This window comes from Sturnira hondurensis, unplaced genomic scaffold, assembly GCF_014824575.4.
Source record: "Sturnira hondurensis isolate 20B ecotype Veracruz unplaced genomic scaffold, ASM1482457v3 Scaffold0000256, whole genome shotgun sequence".
Taxonomy (NCBI): Eukaryota; Metazoa; Chordata; class Mammalia; order Chiroptera; family Phyllostomidae; genus Sturnira; species Sturnira hondurensis.
In genome coordinates this window covers 2,132,362-2,151,983 of record NW_028072887.1, presented here as the reverse complement: position 1 = coordinate 2,151,983, position 19,622 = coordinate 2,132,362, and the positions used below count along the sequence as shown (strand labels likewise).

The 19,622-nt window shown below is 35.0% G+C and overlaps 1 protein-coding gene across 5 annotated transcripts in view; it reads right to left on the bottom strand.

The window, feature by feature from the left end:
• RAB3GAP1 (RAB3 GTPase activating protein catalytic subunit 1) overlaps positions 1–19,622 on the bottom strand; it is a 98,685-nt gene that overhangs the window by 24,076 nt on the left and 54,987 nt on the right. For all 5 annotated transcript variants that reach the window (XM_037069811.1, XM_037069893.1, XM_037070119.1 and 2 more), the window contains 9 exons: positions 16,601–16,682; positions 12,573–12,641; positions 9,406–9,479; positions 7,186–7,278; positions 6,097–6,266; positions 4,282–4,368; positions 3,220–3,392; positions 1,949–2,003; positions 1,346–1,717 (listed from right to left, as the gene is read on the bottom strand). In XM_037069811.1, the coding sequence (XP_036925706.1) occupies positions 1,346–1,717; positions 1,949–2,003; positions 3,220–3,392; positions 4,282–4,368; positions 6,097–6,266; positions 7,186–7,278; positions 9,406–9,479; positions 12,573–12,641; positions 16,601–16,682 (1,175 nt within the window). The remainder of the gene's footprint in view (positions 1–1,345; positions 1,718–1,948; positions 2,004–3,219; positions 3,393–4,281; positions 4,369–6,096; positions 6,267–7,185; positions 7,279–9,405; positions 9,480–12,572; positions 12,642–16,600; positions 16,683–19,622) is intronic.

Sequence of the window (19,622 nt, the reverse complement as noted above, 5' to 3'; positions counted from 1 at the left end):
TCCTTTTGGGAGTCTGGAATTTTGATACGTGCTAGGCAGAGGCTCCCTACATAGGGTTTGGGTGTCAGCCCTCAGTAAAAACCATGAGCACCGAGCCTCTAACAACTTTCCCTGGTAGACAGTTTGTGTCTACCATATTTTATGTCTACCAAATTTTAGGAGTGCCAGAAGGAGAAGCGGAAGACCAAGAAATTGAAAACTTATTTGAACAAATAATGAAGGAAAACTTCCCCAATCTGGTGAAGGAAATAGACTTTCAGGAAGCCCAGGAAGCCCAGAGAGTCACAAAGAAGTTGGACCGAAAGAGAAACACACCAAGGCACATCATCATTAAGTTATCCAAGATGAAAGATAAAGCAAAAACCCTAAAAGAATCAAGAGAAAAGGAGACAGTTACCTACAAAGGAGTTCCCATTAGACTATAGGCTGATTTCTCAAATGAAACCTTACAGGCAAGAAGGGGCTGGAAAGAAGTATTCCAACTCATGAAAGGTAAGGACCTACATCCAAGATTGCTCTATCCAGCAAAGCTTTCATTTAGAATGGAAGGGCAGATCAAGTGTCTCCCAGATAAGGTCAAGTTAAAGGAGTTCATTATCACCAAGCCATTATTATATGAATCATTAAAGGCACTTATCTAAGAAAAAGAAGATTAAAAAAAAAGAATAGTAAAATGACAACAAACTCACAACTATCAACAAATGAACCTAAAACAAAAAAAGAAAAACAACAAAAACCAAAACCAAAACCAAACAAATAGAACAGGAACAGAATCAGAGAAATGGACTGCACACGGAGGGTTTTCAGTGGGAAGGGGGAAGGGAGGAATGGGGGGAAAAGGTACAGGGAAGAAGCATAATTGGTAGGCATGAAATAGACAGGGAGATGTCAAAAACAGTATAGGATACAGAGAACTCAAAGAAATTGTACATACAACCCATGGACATGAACTAAGCGAGGGAGGGGGGAATGCTGGAGGGTTGGGGGGGTACAGGGTGGAGGGGGGATAAAAGTGGAAAAATTGGGAAAACTGTAATAGCATAATCAGTAAAATATACTTAAAAAAATAAAAACATGAGTACTCATCACTCAGTTTAAGAAATAATAGATTACCTTATACATAGTGAACTATACTATCTACTTATACTTCAAAACATTTCTTAATTTAAAAAATGGTAGACCTAAAAAACACTACAGTTTATTTAGATTTCAAATCTTAGATCACTGAACATAGAGTAATTAAAGACTTGCCCCTACTCAAAACTATCATCTCCTACTAGGATGAAGTTATATAAACAACAAATTTCTTTAAAATTAAAACTTAAAGGGACAATCCCTGTCCTACCTGGGTTACTGGAATGTAGAGAGGCTCTCCATTATGCAGCAATGTAAGTTTCCCATGCTGGTGGAGTCGTCCTTCTGGTTTTAAATTTGCCATCTCCTTAAGTCCTCCTTTCTTGCCACTCTCTTGTCCATTTCCCTTAAGTTCTTCAGTATCACTTAGACATTCAAAAAATTCTTCTTCGCTATCACTCCAAGAATCCCAAGATTTTCCTACTTCTCCCTTTTCTTTATCCACGTCTTTTAGATTATCTGGCCCCAACTGGTCTCCATATTTTCCAGCATCCCCTGGATATGTGTTAGTTACATTATTTGAAGTACTTGTCTTTCTCCCCTCATCACGTGCCTTCTTTCTTTCAATACAACAATTTAACATCTTAAGGAAACAGAAATATATATATTTAAATTAGTTACAGTAAAATCAAAATTTCTCCACTGCTTGAATATTTAATTTTCATTTTCCACCCTTCCCCTAGACCTTGTTGTGACTTAGGGATTTTAAGTAACCTATAGCAGCACAAATAGAAAAGCCTATAATCAATACTGAAATTTAGCATTAGAACTAATGACTTTTCACAATTATACATGGCCATTGGAAAACCTTTACCTGTAGTTTCTGATGTAGTAAACAACATCTTAGATCTGGGGGTCCACTTGCTAAGCTATCAAATAAAGTAGTGGGAAAACAAAGATTAGTTTCAGTATAATTGCTTCAGATATGCATAATTTTTATTCTACCACAAATTTTTTCCATTGATAAAAAACCAAAACTAGAGTTACAGAGGTAAGATAGCTGAAATGGAGCAAGTAAGATAAAAATTTATTTTATTCTCCTAGTCCACAAATCACCAACAGCAAATACAAGAGATATTTCAAAGCATAGTAATAAACTAGTGATAGTTCCCAAGCTAATAGAAAGTTAAAATGAAAAAAAAAGTCTCTAAATCCACCCTAGGAAGTAGCTAGCTTATAGTAATTCACACCATACAAAATAGATTAAACTGTCTTTTCAGTTCTCAATTATTACAGTGGATACTTAATATAAAAACCATCAATTTCCACCTCTTTTTTGCCAGGACTGTCTCTAATTCTAAGTCTCTAAATTACCAGTAAGCAGCAAAGAGAATCTAACTAAGCAGAGACTGACAAATGACAGAAGATAAACATTTTTGGATGTCACCATTTCATATTACTCATATGATAAATCTCTACATATCACAGAAAAACAAAGCCAGATGAGCAATAACCTATGTAGTATCGACATTTACATTAACTAAACTCTCTTATGCGATTAAGTGAAATATCAATATACACTATACAAAAAAATCATAAGTAATGTTTAATACCCAAACTTATAAGCTTTAAAGATATTTTCCCCATCCAAATATAAAAATATATGTTTACTACATACTATTTAGAAAAATACACAAATGTATAAAGAACAAAATAAAAATATAATTATACATCTGGGAAAATTGTTGACATGTGGCTATATATATTTTTCCAATTATTTTTCTATATATAATTGATAGTGCTTGATATATGCAGTATTATATTGTACTTTACCACAAGTATTAAGATCATTTTCAATATTATTAGATTCTTGGAGAAAAAACTTGTAATGGATCCATAACTTTCCACTGTAGAGATATATCGTAATTTATTTAACTATTTTTTTATGTTTGATACTTAAGTTGTTTCACCTTTTTCTCCCCCTATTATAAATTTGCTGCAGTGAATACCTCTGAATATAAATCATGTCCAAAGTTTCTTACTACTTTCTTAGGATAGATTTTTTTTAGAAGAGAATGGTCCAAAAGTCAAAGTCTGCGAACAAACAAAAGTCCTATCTGTACAAATGGAAAATGAAATTATTACCCTGGAATCAGAAAGTTGTTTTCCCATCTGAAACGCATTTCAAGAACAAATTCCTGCCAGAGGTGTGCCACTCCCTTCAGTCCTCCGTGATAGAAATTGATCATACAAAGACACAAGGCCAATTTGTATGTTAAACTGTCAAATGGTGCAGATTTAAACTGATTGTAGAGATTCTAATTTAACAAAATAGAAACAAAGCAAAATTTGTTAACAACATATTTATATGTATAATCAAAAGCTGTGTGAATAGAAATTTTAATTTCTCTACCTTACTCAAACTAGCTTTTATCAATGTCTAATGCATTACTGCCTAAATTATTCTTAGGCAGTTCCATATTTTCAAGATTTCTATAAGGATCAAAACACCAAAGCTATACTTTGGTGAGGCTAAAGTTACAAGTTTCAATTTCTTCTCTGGAATCTTTAAGATACATTCCAAATTTCATGTGTTGTTTTAAAAATCCTTTAATTATAAATAGTACACACTTGCTGTCAAAACAAAAATATAAAATAAACTCAGAATTGTAGAAAGTGAAAATGTAAATCTTTGCTTTTCCTCCTCACTTCATGAAATCTACTCCTTAACAATAACTACTATAACAGATTGATATACCTCTATACCTGTCATTTAAACTCTCAATTCTCAATTTATCAAAGACCTGGATAAGGAAAACTTTACTTCCTTTTACTTCATTAAAGAATTTTTCACTCACCCTCTAGTTTGAAATATAAGAAACATACATTTCTTGCTAATGTATGTACATCTGTTGTAAAATGTACATTTTATGATTTACGAAAAGTCCAAAATGAGGGAATTCCTACAATCATGCACAGTGTGTGTGTGTGCATGTTTTTCATTGTTACCAGAAAAGTTCTTGCTACTCAAAATACGCCAATGTTCTATAGCAGGTCATTTTCTGAGTAGAAGCCATGATCTCCACTCAAGTTTTCTTAAAGTGATTTTTAAAATAAAAAGATCCTCATGCTACTGGAGATATGGCAAGCCCTTAGAAATATGATGCATTTTAATCACTGAACTTCAAATCAACTTAATCAACTTACATATTCTTCACTCTCTGATGAAGGATTATTGTCTGCTGATGAAGTTCCATCTAATGGTTTTTCAGAAGCAGCATCAGGGAATAAGTACTTAGGAAGAGAGAAAAATAACCACATTTTCAACGAAATTTCCTAATTTGTTTATTTCTGTTACTCATATAGGCACTGTATGACTTTTTAATGATTTTGCTGTTAAAATAATAAAAATGCTCTGGCCAGCTGGTTCTATATTATCTGAAACTTTTTCTATTTTTCTTTGAAAATACAGTTTTAGTAACTAGCCAATTTTAGAAACCAGAGGCTTTTCTAAATAGTAACCACCAGATTCTGTGAACTAAACAGAATGAAAAACTAAAACGTCTTCACTATGATTTCAGTCTCACCCAAGGTTATTAAAGTTTTTAAAAAGTATTAATATTACTAAAAAGACAAAACTATAAAAGAAACTTAAAACATCCACAACACTAAGTAGGATTACATTATTCTGTAAGTTTTCATATACGAAATAATAAAAGTATGATATTTAAGACACATAACTTCATTTTATGAGATACTCCTAGTAAATAGGAAGCGGTCTAACCCATAATGACCACTGTATCTTTTCCACATGGTCTCTGTTTATGTGAGTATATGTGTAGGAGTGGTCAAATCAGCATATATGACAAGCTGTATAGCTGGAATAAAATCTCTAAGAGCACATTCTTAAGAATGGGCCTTCTCAACAGAAATTTATTTTCAGTCCTTTATCACTGTTTATCCAAGTGCTTTGTGATACTGCTGTACCACAAAATTCCTTTTACTATGCATAGTCTGCCACATATTTTATGCCAACCTCCACTACTAGGCACATTTACAAACAATCTATTCCCATATAACTATGTGAATTAAGTGTCACTGTCCATGTCTTAGACACAGAGGCTGAAAATCTGGTCAACAGTATTGTTTAGATTAATGACAGAAATCAGATTAATATTAAATTTCCAAGACCAATATTCTTTTCATTGCACTACTCTCAAAGGTTTTCTCCAAGACTGTCTTATTGAGCCAGAAGTATGATTTTAACTACAATTATGGTAAGAATATCTATCATTTATCAAAAGCCTATTACATGCCAGGGGGTGTAACAGAAGGTCCTTTAACCCTCAGAACAATCTCATAAGGTTTTATCAGCCTCATTTATAGATAAGGAAACTGAAGTTAAGAGGCTTTCAAAACCACACAGGAAGTCAGGCTCCCAGGGTGGGCCTGTTCCACTACACTATACCTAGGAGACACCCTAGGTATAGGAGACACCCAATTAGTACTCTATAACATATAAAGCTTTCTCTGGACTGCTGTGAAAGATATTTTTCAAAAATACAACTCTGGTCATGTTGACTTGCTTAAAATGGTATAAAATTGCATGAGGAAGTCCAGCGCTTCAGAATGGCAGGTTACCTGCTATCTCTTCAGCCTCTTCCCTGGCCACTCCCTGGGAAGTATCATGCCATATACCAAACTATTCAACATGCTTTTAAATTTCTGCTATTCCTCTGTTTCTAAAGCCTTCTTCTCTTCAAGATGTAGCTCAAGTGTCCCTCATTATGAAGCCTTCCCTGATTCCCACTGCCCAGAGACAGAAATACTCTCTGTTGTGTTCTCACAGTCCCTCTGCCGGATTTCTCACATGCAATATGCTATTGTAACTATTGCCCTGAACGTGGAGACTTCGTTTTACTCATTTTGTATTCCCAACCTAGTGCCTGCCACACAGAAAGAACTGAATAGATAATGAATGAATGCTTATGCATATAAACATATAAAGACACTATTAGTTACCAAGAGAATAGTGTTGAGGACATCATTATTTAGTGGTGACTCTTCTATACCTCTGTGTTTTCGTATTTTCTTCTTTGCAGTATGTACCATATTTGAAACTGATAATTTATGAATTGGAACTGGTGCTGGCTCTGTCAACTTTGACAAAGCATGAGTTATATCAGTAATTTCTATAAGAAAAATAGAAATGAATACAAATTATAACCAACCCTAGCAGATTACAGTGGTAAGTAAACCGAAGACTGTATAGAATTTTTAAAAAGATTTCACTGATTTATTTTTAGAGAGAGAGGAAGGGAGGGAGAGAGGGAGAGAAACATCACTATGCAGCTGCCTCTCATGTGTCCCCTACTGTGGACTTGACATGACCCACAACCCAGGAATGTGCCAACTGGGAATCAAACCAGCGGCCCCTTGGTTCGCAGGCTGGCGCTCAATCCACAGAGCCCCACCAGCCAGGGCAATTTTTGTTTTTTCTTTTTAATTCTCACTCAAGGACATGACCATTGATTTTAGAGAGAGGAAGAGAGGGAGAAAGAGAAACATGGATGGAAGAGAGAAACACTGATCAGTTGCCTCTTGCTCGCACCCCAACCAAGGACCAAACCTATGACCTAGGCATGTGTTCTAACAGTGAATGGAACCTGTGATCTTTCAGTTTACAGGACAATGCTCCATCCAACTGAGCTACACTGGCCAAGGCTATATAAAATATTTTAGTCACTTTTACTAGTCTTACATGGTCTCAGAATTATAAAATTTTAATACATAAGTTCAGCTTTATATGCATGTATGATTGGCAAAGTTGTAATACAAATTATTTCTCTCAGAGTGACTTCAAAAATAAACCTCTAAAGCCCTGCTTTTCAAAATATTTTATATTTTTGGTGGAAAGAGCTTACTAAATGTACTTAATGTTTTAAGCTCAGGGTATATAGTACGGCCTGGAGAGAAATGGTAGCTACCAGTTCATCAATAGGTACTTCTTCAACTTAATTCAAACAAGAAAATATATAAATAGTTGCTAGAAAACATGCCAAAAAAAAGGAATTACACATTTGAAAATAACAACAAAAAAAAGCAGCTCACCTCTCCCTTCTTCCTCAAATGTGGATCGTCCAAGAATCTCATCAGTTGACTCCTTTCGACGGCAAACTTTAAAAAACTCAGTGACAAAATCACCTATGGAGAAAAAATATTACTAATTTTTGACAAATGAAAAAAATCAGTCCTATAAATTAAAGTACGTATCTATTCACAAAGGTATTTACTCACATATGAGAAAAAAACATTCAGTATTTCCACCTATGACAAAAAATATTCCTATTTCAAAGGACACCTGGCTCTTCCTTTCTCTCCATGTGTCAGGTTAGTCAACTTACGAATCCATGAAAAAAAAATTAAAACTAAAAAGAAATTCTAAAGATCTATTTCTAGAGGATTAAGAAATCACATAGGATAAAATTATTTCATCTTTAGCTGTGTTCTAATGGCACACTTTGTTATTATCACGAGAAAGGGAAAAAAGATTTGGTGTCTCGTAAAGAGCTACCAGGAGATGTCTACACAAAGAAATTAAAGTTTAACAAGAACCATCAGTCCAAAATTATGACAATACAATGTGCTTAGTACATCTAAGTTTTAGAATTCACTAATTAAAACTGATGAACCTAGAACATTTTCTGGAGGAGAAAAATCCTATAATCTAGGTATATAAACTGTGTGTAACTGTAGTTTCTTACATGACTATATAATCCCATAATCTAGTCATATAAACATATAAAGTCAAGGAGGTAAGGTGAGATCATGGAACAACTGTGAAAATCCCACATTCTGCCAAATACAAAGTGCACTTTTGTGCCCAAATTTTTTAGGGAAAAATAAGGATGCACATTATACATGGGTATAATAAGTACATATCATGGGCATAATAATCCCATGTATAATGTGCATAAAAATTGTGGGTGCTCTTCTATGTGGCAAAATATGGTACTTTTAATTCTAAGGGTCTCTGCAATTATTACAGAAGTCAGTGGATGAGGAATGATAAAGAATTAAAACACAATTTTGTGAGATTTAAATAATTTAATAAATCAATGATTAAACAAGAGACACTATTTATTGAGCATTTACTATAGGATAGTAAATGTGTTAAATGTGGTATTTACACACATACACAACCTTATTTGATCCTCTCAATAACCCTATCAAGTATGTACTATTATTATCTCGATTCTACTAAAACTTGAAGAAATTATAAAACTTGCTCAAACCGGTACATCTAGAATCTGAAACATCTATCCAACTCTAAAATTTTTGGTATCTTTCCTCTATCTCCCTAATACCCCAAGACAAATTCACGACAGCAGGAATTTCACATTATGTATCTTTGTATTCACTATTATAGTTGGCACAAATGACAAGCTCTAATTAGCATTTGGTGAACAGCATATGATGAATGATAAGCGCCCAAGAAAATAATGCTTTAGAGAAATGCATCATTACTGTCATCAATACATACTTTATGAATTTATCAGATGAATGGTAATATATCAGATTATATGAAATGAAGATAGCATGAGGAACACAGAAATAAAACATTTTCATGTGTACCCAATATGCGCAAGAGAGAAAAAGATGGAAAGGCACAATGAAAAGGTGGGTTCAGAAGACTTCATGAAAGAGACAAATCAACAAAAATGAGAAAGATAATTCCAGACATGGGATACAATAATACTATCTATACAGCAATTAATATTTGTCAAAGTCTATTTATGTTATTTCACTTGATTCTTTAAATAACCTTATGAGGTATACAAGATTATCACACCTCTTTCTCTCTAACAGAAAATAGGTTTGCATGTATGGTACAACTCTTCAGAAGGACTCTTAATAGATCACAAAAAGCAGTGTCCTTGCCAAGCACACACTGGTCCAGAGGGACTGCAATAGGCAAAAAGGGCTCCAACAACTGGAATGAAGATGCAGACTATGCTACAGGAATAAAAAAGGAACTGTCATGAAAGCATTTTACAAATAAAACTCAGATCATGAGAAAACATCAGAGAATTCTGAGGTATAGACTGGTTAAAGCTAAAACACAAAAAAGAAATCCTACTAGTCCTATTTACTGCTGTAGGCAAAGATTTTTTTAATGGTGCTAATGAAGAAAGTCATAAGTGTAAAAAAATTGAAATAAAAAAATCTTTTTTGATAGATAAAATAAAGTACAAAGAATGAATTCAGCATGCTGATTTGGAAGACAGGCAGACTGATGGTATTCCAGGGAAGGAAGGTAATATGTCTTACCTAGCAAACACTGAGGATTATCAGCTTTTCGAACTCTAACAGACCAATGGGGAGCCTGAAGAGGATCCAAATCACTAAAACGTAAAACAACAAACATAAGATAGATCCTGATTATGGTGATCTGCAATACTCATTAATGTATTGGAAAGCAGTGTAATAAAAACATTTTAAAAAATATATTTTATTGATTATACCATTACAGTTGTTCTATTCCCCTCCTTCATTCCCCTCCCCCTTACCCTGCACACTCCCTCCCCCACCATTCTCCCCCCCCTTAGTTTATAATCACTTGTCTCAAGTTCTTTAGATTCTATATTTCCCCCGCTATTCTTGCCCTCCCCCTATCTATTTTCTACCTACTGCCTATGCTATTTTCTGTACCTTCTCCCCCCTTCTCTTCCTCCCACTCCCCCGTTGCTAACCCTCCATGTGATCTCCATTTCTATGGTTCCACTCCTGATCTAGCTGTCCTCTTGGTTTGCTTTTGTTTTAGGTGTGGCTGTTGATAACTGTGAGTTTGCTGTCCTTTCACTGTTCATATTTTTCATCTTCTTTTTCTTAGATAAGTCCCTTTAGCATTTCATATAATAAGGGCTTGGTGATGATGAACTCCTTGAACTTGACCTTATCTGAGAAGCACTTTATCTGTCCTTCCATTCTAAATGAAAGCTTTGCTGGATAAAGCAATCTTGGCTGTAGGTTTTTGGATTTCATGACTTGGAATACTTCTTTCCAGCCCCTTCTTGCCTGTAAGGTCTCTTTGGAGAAATCAGCTGACAGTTTGATGGGAACTCCTTTGTAGGTGACTGTCCCCTTATCTCTTGCTGCTTCTAGGATTCTCTCCTTCATTTTAATCTTGGCTAAAGTAATTATGATGTGCCTTGGTGTGTTCCTTCTTGGGTCCAACTTCTTTGGCACTCTCTGAGCTTCCTGGATTTCTTGGAAGTCTATTTCCTTTGCCAGACTGGGGAAGTTCTCCTTTATTATTTGTTCAAATAAGTGTTCCACTCGTGGCTGTTTCTTTCCCCCTTCTGGTACCCCTATAATTCAGATGTTGGAACATTTAAAGATGTCCTGGAGGTTCCTAAGCCTCTCCTCATTTTTTTGAATTCTCATTTCTTCATTCCTTTCTGGTTGGATGTTTCGTTCTTCCTTCTGGTCCATTCCATTGATTTGAGTCCCAGTTTCCTTTCCATTGCTTTTAGTTTCCTGGACATCTCCCTTCATTTCAATTAGTTTAGCCTTCATATGTTCCTCTGATTTGTGACTATAATCAACCAGTTCTGTGAGCATCCTGATAAACAGTGTCTTGAACTGTGCTTCTGAGAGGCTGGCAATCTCTTGGTCGCTGAGAGTTATTGGCTCTGGGACTTTGAGTTCTTCTTGCGCCATCTTTTGGGCTGTTTGTGCCTGTTCCGTAGCAGGATTGGAGCCCTAGGAGTTCACCAGAGCAGGGCGACTCAGTTGCTGGGTTTTGACGCTGTATGTGGGGGCGGGGTCAACGAGGAGCAATGGCGACCCGTCTGCCGCCTCCGTCACCTGGGCCGGCGCATTTCGTCCCACTGCACTCGAGTGTGCCACTGCCGTGAGCCCTCCACTGGGTTCACCCCCTGGTGCCTGCGTGGTCCATCTCACTGTGCGTGAATGTGCCACGGCGGCCAGTCTGCCCCACACTCTGACTGGGTCCGGGCTACTTGCGCGCCTAGGTCTGGGGATCCTTCCTGCCAAACCCTGCTCCGCTGCTGACTCCGCCCCTCTTACCATCCCGGTTGAATGGTTAGTTGTTGTTGGACTGCTGTATAATTCAATTTTCTGTTCTTTGGCTGTGTTTTTGTTTTCCAAACCTTTGTTGTATTCAAACTTGGTTGTGGGAGAAGGCACAGTGTTTCCACCTATGCCTCCATCTGGGCGGAAGTCGATAAAAACATTTTATAGAAGGACAAGCTTTCCATTTTGCCTTCCTTAATCTTACTATTATTCTGATGCATAAGGCCATTTGGATAATTAAAAATACATATCTTAAGAAACCAAAGTGCTTTTGACAAAAAGGAACAAAAGGAAAAAATATATATAAAATAATTTTAATAAGACATTAAAAATGATTCTGAATGGGCAATGTCCATTGATAATATAATGAGAGAAATTTACTTTAGAGGTTATAAAAAATAAGAAATATGCATAATCATCTTAAAAATGTTTTTATAGCACTATTAATGAAAAAAACTATACAAATTTGCCTAAGATCATAAGTGCCCTATTTTCCCAATTACACAGATTATCATGCACCCAACTCAATGAAATATATGTGGCAATTTTAAAAGTGATAATATGGATCTACATTTACTGGCAGAAAAGATGTAGAATAATATATTGAATAAAGCAAATTTAAATTTAAATTTTAAAAAGATACACTTTCAAATATTATATTATATACCTGAAACTAATATAATGTTATACATCAATTATAACTAAATTATTTTAAAAAGATACACTAGAAAATGATAACTGGCTGTTTTTTAAGTTATGGTGGTGTAGGCAGTCTTTACTTTCTTCTTTATACCCATCTTAATTGTCTGATTATGAAAGCTCATGTAACTTTCATCATCAGCAAAAGAACACATTTGTTTTAATTATGAAAAGAAGTATCCTATTTCTCACTGTTCTGCATCAGGAATGAGAGGGTACTAAAATTACATTCTTCTTTCTCCACATTCTTCCTAGAGAACACTTGCTGTATTTTCAAGTTGTTTCCATTGCTAAGGAGTATATGACACATATGTTATTCGTGACATTTAATGATCAAATGTTATTCCCACACATTCTGGTGACAACCACCTCTCCAAAGCACTTCATGTACTGCTTCTAAACAGGTAAGAAAAGTTCAACAGAATTATACACTAAACCCCAAATTGATTATAGACATCTTTGCTAAACTTAAGTAAGATTCAAACTGTTCACTATCTCTGAACTAAGGACCACATCCCCAAAGTCAGCAGCTTAAATACATCTGTAATACATATTAATCAGTCTAAAAGTGATCTTTAGAAGCAGAAAAACCAACCTTATCAGAAACTCATATAATAAAAAGAAAAATTGCTAATCACTTGGCAGTTAATTTATTCTACTAAAATGCTTGAATCTCAATGTACTACTCTTAACATACTTACGAATAAACATCATTATCCACAATGATACCTTCAGTCAGGTGAGGCCATGTAGTTGCTAAGTGGAGTTCACTAAAAGTAAACAAAACATAAAATATATCCAACAGCTTTAACAGTGTGTTTGTGTATGTGTGTGTGTGTATATATATATATGCATATATATTCTCTAACTAAGCAATTCTACTTCTAGAAATGTATCCTAAATAAATAATCAGAGATGTAAATGCAAGTATGTTAAAAGTGGTATAACTTATAATAAAAATAGAAACTAGTTTAGCAAATAATAGCAAATCCACATGAACTAAATGTCTTTGTGGACATTAAAAAAAGTGTTATACATAATAGCCAGAAAGTGTAAAGAACCCAAATGTCTATCAGATGATGAATGGATAAATAAAATGTGGTACATGCAAACAATGACACATTATACTGCCAAGAAAAACAAGGAAGTGCCGATTCATGCTACAATAGGGATGAATCCCAAAAACAGAATGCTAAGTGAAACAAGCCAGACACAAAATAGAATGTATTGTATACTGCAGTATACATTTTTGCAGTATATAAATTTTTGTATACTGCAATTTATATGAAATGTCCCAAATAGGCAAATCCATATAAACAGAAAGTAGAGTAATATTTGCCTACAGCTGGAGAGCCTGGGGAAATTAGGAGAGATGACAGCTAAGAGATGAAGTGTTTCTTTTTGGGATGATAAACATTTTCTGGAATTAGATAATAACAATAGTTGTGCAACTCTGTAAATACTGAAAACCACTGAATTGTGCACTTTTAAAATGGTGAATTTTGTGGTACACAAAAATCTGTAGATCTTGATAAAATGTTGTGACGGTTGGTAAAGTTTTTCTATAAAAAAACCAGAGAGTAAATATTTTAAGTTTTGTAAGCCATGCAGTCTCTGTTATATTCTTAGTTATTTTTTTCTTTTAAAATCACCTAAAATGTAAAAACCATTCTTAGCTCACTGGCCCTAAGCTCACAAAAACAGGTTACTGGCCAGATTTGGTCCACAGGTCATAGTTTACTGACTTATTAAGTCAGTAAATATTAATATTCATAGTTTACTGAATACTAAGTTTCAAAAAGTGTTCATGAAAAATTATAAAATAAAAAAATGGGGTACACCACAAAAGAAGTACAGAGGGTGACATACATTTATAAAATACACAAACATATTGTACAAAACAAGAGTTAACCTAACAGACCTGATATTTAGAAAAGGACTACTTGGAAGGCTGGCCCTTGGCTTGGCATCTGCGAAACTGGATTTCAGAGGGTTTCACACCATTCCCTGATGAGTGGATCACTATACCTAAAACTACTTGTGCAAACAATATAGTTTAGGCCAAATACCTGCTTTCCTTTTGACACATTTTAGGCAGAGGGTGTGTACACAACCAGCCCTGGATAAAAACCTCAAGCACTGAATCTCTAATGAGCTTTCCTGGTAAAAGCCTTTCACATGCCACAATTCATCCACTACAGTCCTCCACCCTACCAAGTGAGCTATCAAAGGCCCCACATGTCACAGTTCATTGCTGGGAGAATTAAGTAAGTCCTGTGTGACTACATTGGGAAAGGAAGCTTATGCCTAGTTGCTCTGGACCTCACACTATATGCCTTTTTCCTTTGATTCCTGCATTGCATTTTTTTGCTATAATAAATCACACCCAGAAGCACAATCACTGAGCTCTGTGAGTCCTCCTACAAAATTACCAATCTGAGGGTAGTCTTACAAACCCTTGGTGCACACACACATATACGCCAGATTCACACACAGGAAAAAAATGGCAGAAAGCACATTTATCTAGCTATAACCAGTGATCATCCATGAGTAGTGGGATTATGAATTTAGTGAGTTTTATTTTTCCTGTCTAGATTCTACATTCACTTCTTACGTTTAGAGACTATGGGAGCCAAAGAGCCAATGACATTATTTTTTGACCATTTGATCTTTGGTGGTACTCAAATAATTGGCAACTTTGGCCCGAGACTGAATCAACAAGTACAGTTTGGAATTCACTGTGGGAACAGGGCCAGCTCCCCACAACAACGCAGTGTAACTTCAGTTATGAACTGAACGTCTAGCCACTGTTGGCTCAAGCCTATTTTCTAAGCCCGGTCCTCTAAAGGTCGTAACTACACCTTTGAGTTACCAAATATCTTTCCAGTAAGTTGACTTTGCATGAATTAGTTAAGAGTTGACTACTACGATTTGCAACTAAGGACTTGATTAGTAAACACAGGATTTTTGCTTTAACATTTTCTAAATTTACTCTGCTGAATATGAACTATTACTTTCATAATAAAACTAATTTTTAAAGTTTAAAAAATGACCATAAACAGTATGTGATATTAGAGGACATTGATGATTAGAGCTTAAAACTATAAACTCCTATTATACCTAAGATTCAGTTCCTAAGATTTTATGACTATGTCCTCTCCTCTCCCTCTAGCTACAGAACAATTTCTCTGACAAGAGAGCACACTAAAAAAAAGCCTCTTCACTTCCTCTACTGCCAAAGATTCCTTTTCAAAAGCACAGTGCCCACAACATTCGCTAATCACCATTTGATTTAAATGGTGTACTGTATGGACCATCTTACCCCCCAATTAATGTTTGCCTTCTTCTTCAATCATTTGTTTCTCTGCTGACTCATTACATGTAGAATTAGGAAGAAATATTTAATAATTAATTACTTTAAATTTCTAGTACCAGGTTAATTTTATTCTTTCTCCCTAAAATTTTCCCTAAGCAAAATTTAAATGAATGAACCAGCTGGAAGGCAATACATCTATCTGTGGGTTACCATATACATTTTCCTCTCGTTTGCTACATTCTAGCCATGCTGGCTGTCTGTATTTCCCCCAATAAACAAGTCAAACACGTTCCTGCATCAAGGCTCTTTGCTCTTCCTGACATATGGAATGGTAATTCTCTAATTCTTTTACTGGATTTACCTCCCCTAATTGAAACTAAAGTTTAAATATCATTTCCTTTGAGAACACTTTCCTGATGGTGTCCCAATCTATACCAGCTCATTTCACTGCCATCATATATATCCTGTACTTTCCCTTCAAATTATCACAACTTGTATGTCTATTTAGGTGATTATTTCAAGTCAATTTCCTTTGACTAGACTGTAAAGGCCAAGCAGGCAGTTTTATTTACTTCTGTATCCTCCTCATTTAGCATAGTGCCTGGCTCATATGATAGATATTACAAAAGATACTAACTTTACCCTTTCTCTTAAGTAAGTTTAGGTTAAAAGTATTATTATTTCTACCTCTATGTGAGAACATTAAGAATGTATGTATGCATGTGTACATATTTTTTAATTAACCAGTTTAATTTCACAAATAAGATAGTTTCTAAATCACCATTGTTTATATTTTCCAAATTATTTTTATCAGTTCACATTTTCTTGTGAAACAACTTTTTTCTTAAAGTTCAAGAGCTCTTCCAGAAAAGTACATGAGTAATCAAAGAGGTCACCCATATGCCTTAAGTCTTAAACTTAAGTCTTAATTTACACATTTTGAGAAAGTGGTCCTTGCTGGTGTGGTTCAGTAAATTGAGCACCAGCCTGCAAACCAAAGGGTCACCAGCTGGATTCCCAGTCAGGGCTCATGCCTGGGTTGCAAGCCAGGTCCCCAGCTAGGGGCACATGAGAAGCAACCACACACTGATGTTTCTCTCCTTCTCCTTCCCTTCTCCTTTCTTTGAAAATAAACATTCTCTGTGTTTTCAGTATTTTAAATGTTTCCCAAAAAAGTTGACCAAGAAACAACTTCTATAAGGATTAATGTATTATATACATTTTACATGTTATTTTCAAAGCCTCTTTTATTAAGTTAAAGAGAAAAAAGAAAGATGGGCAGACTATTAGTCATAGGTCTGTATCCAGTAGTATATTCATTTCAGGAGGTGACATTATCATGAAGCATAGTAAAATCAATATCAACTTTTAAAGTGAGGTCCTGTAATTCAAATGATAGATTGAAATTCTTACCTAATAGGATCTTCACAGGCACCAAATGGTAACTTGCCAAACTCCAGGCCTCCAACTTCTCCTCCTATAAGGGCATCTATATCTAAACAAAAATATTTTTTCCATTATTGAGCAAAAAAAGAGAAAAAAGTTAGCCTTTTAGAAGATTATAGATTTAAAAGTGTCTACATCAAGAGCACATATAACAAGTTAGAGAGCAAGTAGTCAGGTATTAAAGACCCCCCAAAAAAAGTTGCAGTAAAAGGACACAATTCCTAGTTATTCAGTGTTTCATTCAAGCCATGCATTCTAATTTTAACCTTAAATAGTCCTTGAGAGAACATTATCCTGTAAAGTTTTTTTGCATTTTCTAAGAATGTGATTAATATCATCTAAAAAAAGATTATCCAAGTATTAAAAAATTTAAGCACCAACCTACATTCATCAGTTTTGCTGTCAATAGTCTCTGAATAGCAAATTAGTCATCATTAATAAAGTTACATTTCGGTTAATAGTATATGGAAATATTTAAAGTTCACTGAAGAATTCCATTACAAATGATATCTGAGATTAGAGAGTTTAGAGGGTAAATCACTCCCCTTAGTTCCATCCCGTTGAGGAAGTAATAAACACTTCTAAAACACATCAAAAGGATTTACTTCCACCTGCAATAATACACATGGCTGTTTTTAATTATTCATACTACACTGGGAATTTCTAAAATTAAAGACTATTATTGAGTTATGAACTCCCCAGATTTACTAAAATCATTTTTGACAGTTATTTGCACCCTAACTAAATTTTTAAAATTAGCCATTATGTATAGTTCAATTACTTGACTCAGTAAATTTTCTCAAGTCAATTCATTCCATTTTTCCAACTAAAAAAATGCTTACAATAATGAAGATCACAATGACTAGCGTTATTACAAGATGTTAATTTAAAGACTGAAAGGCACATTTTGTAAGTTAAAAATTATGACTAGACTATAACTGCACACAAATTTTCACTGAAGTAAAAGTAGAGAGGTAACATTGTGAAATGAAAGAGTTGTGGGATTTAGAGTTTGGTGTTTGAATGAGAACTCTAACACAAGGTGACCAGGTGACCTTGTTTCAGTTACTTATATTCTCTAAGTAAAATAATACTTGTCTCATAGGTAAATGAGAATTACATGAAATAATATATAGAATGCCAAGCACAGTGTCTGGTGCATAAAAGAAAATATTCAAAATGTATATAGCCTTCAATCCACTGAGGGAAAAGGTTAATATTTTTATCCCCATTAAAAAAATTTTGGCAATAGAATGTTAACAAAGGCCTTACTGGCAATCAGAATTATAAAGCTACAATTCTGGCTCTTGAGCTTCTTCTTAAATCACCAAAGAACTACTGTACCACCTTTGGAAATCTTTAAAACTGACTAATATTAGAGTAGCCTTTGAAAAAGGGGAGAGGGATGGGGGGACTGGAAAATGTTAGTCAAAAAATCTATATGCATCCTGGCTGGTGTAGCTCAGTGGATTGAGCACGGGCCTGCCAACAAAAAGATCGAGGTTCAATTCCCAGTCAGGGCACATGCCTGGGTTGCAGGCCAGTTCCCAGCAGGGGACTCATGAGAGGCAACCATACATTGATGTTTCTCTCCCTCTCTCCTTCCCTTCCTCTCTAAAGATAAATAAATAAAATTTTAAAAAAACCTATATGCATATATGCATAGACCATGGACACAGACAACAATGTGGCGATGGCTGGAAGAGAGGGGCGGGTGGAAGGAGTCAAAGGGGACGGAGTGAAGGATATCTGTAACAGTATCAACAGTAAGATAAATAAAATAAAATGACCAAAACAAACATTTGAGTTTTTTGTCTAAGTGTCAGCTTAGTTTTTATTTCCTTTTGCTGTAGTTCAGGTGCAGTTATTTTATTGTACATTAGAGTTTCAAATTACTCGGTGGTATGCAAAGTAAAATAGTAGTAGTATATATAATCACCAAAAGCTAAGGATTTACTACATTAACTTTGGTATCACCCCAAGATCATCAATCTATTATTTTCAATCTAATAAATAACCAACTACTTGGAATAAAAATTATACTAACTTATTTCTCTTTGAGGGAGACTGAAAAATGTTTTCAGGCTAATAAAATCCTTGTAATAGTTTATAAGTTTGTACTTAATTTCTTACTGGATGTACTTGATTATAATTACATTTATATTGAGAGAAATGCCAAGGAACCTCACTTAATTAGGCTCTATGTCTACCAGGCTTAGATTTTCTACAACTTATGTGGTATATTGTTCTATTTGTGTCCCTAGCGCAGTCTGACCTATTATAAGCCAATAATTAATGTTTGTCGAATGAATAGGTATTTTAATGGCCAACCTGATATGCTGATTTTCTTCTTTTTTTTTTAAGTGCACAGACCAGGAATTGAACCCGCAGCCTTTCAGTGTACAGGACGACGCTCCAACCAACTTAGCCACATGGACCAGGGCAGGTGAATTTATTTTTTTTAAATTTTTTATGTATTTATTTATCTTTAGAGGGGAAGGAGAGAGGGAGAGAAACATCAATGTATGGTTGCCTTTTGTGCATCCCCTGCTGGGAGTTGGCCTGCAGGGAACTGGACTACAACCCAGGCATGTGCCCTGACTGGGAATCGAACCACAATCCTCTGGTTCGCAGGCCCGTGCTCAATCCACTGAGCTATACCAGCCAGGGCGAATTTATTTTAATTACATGTTTTATCAAATGCAAGTTAAAGTAAAATATTCTACAGGTCTTCCCATCATTTTTTTTTCTTTCTGTTTAGTACTCTTCAAACTCTGTACAGAGTTCTCTGCATGTCTATCCTCAGCTTATGATAGCTTCTCTTATTATAGTATTCAAAAAACAGACATTTCAATCATTCGTTACATACTAATTTATAGCACATGATGTTCCACAGTATGGGGGTGCTTTATAAATATTAGCTTTCAAAGACAGATTGTCAAATACAGAGTAATACTGTTTCTAGAACAACCTAAAAAACTTTTCTTAA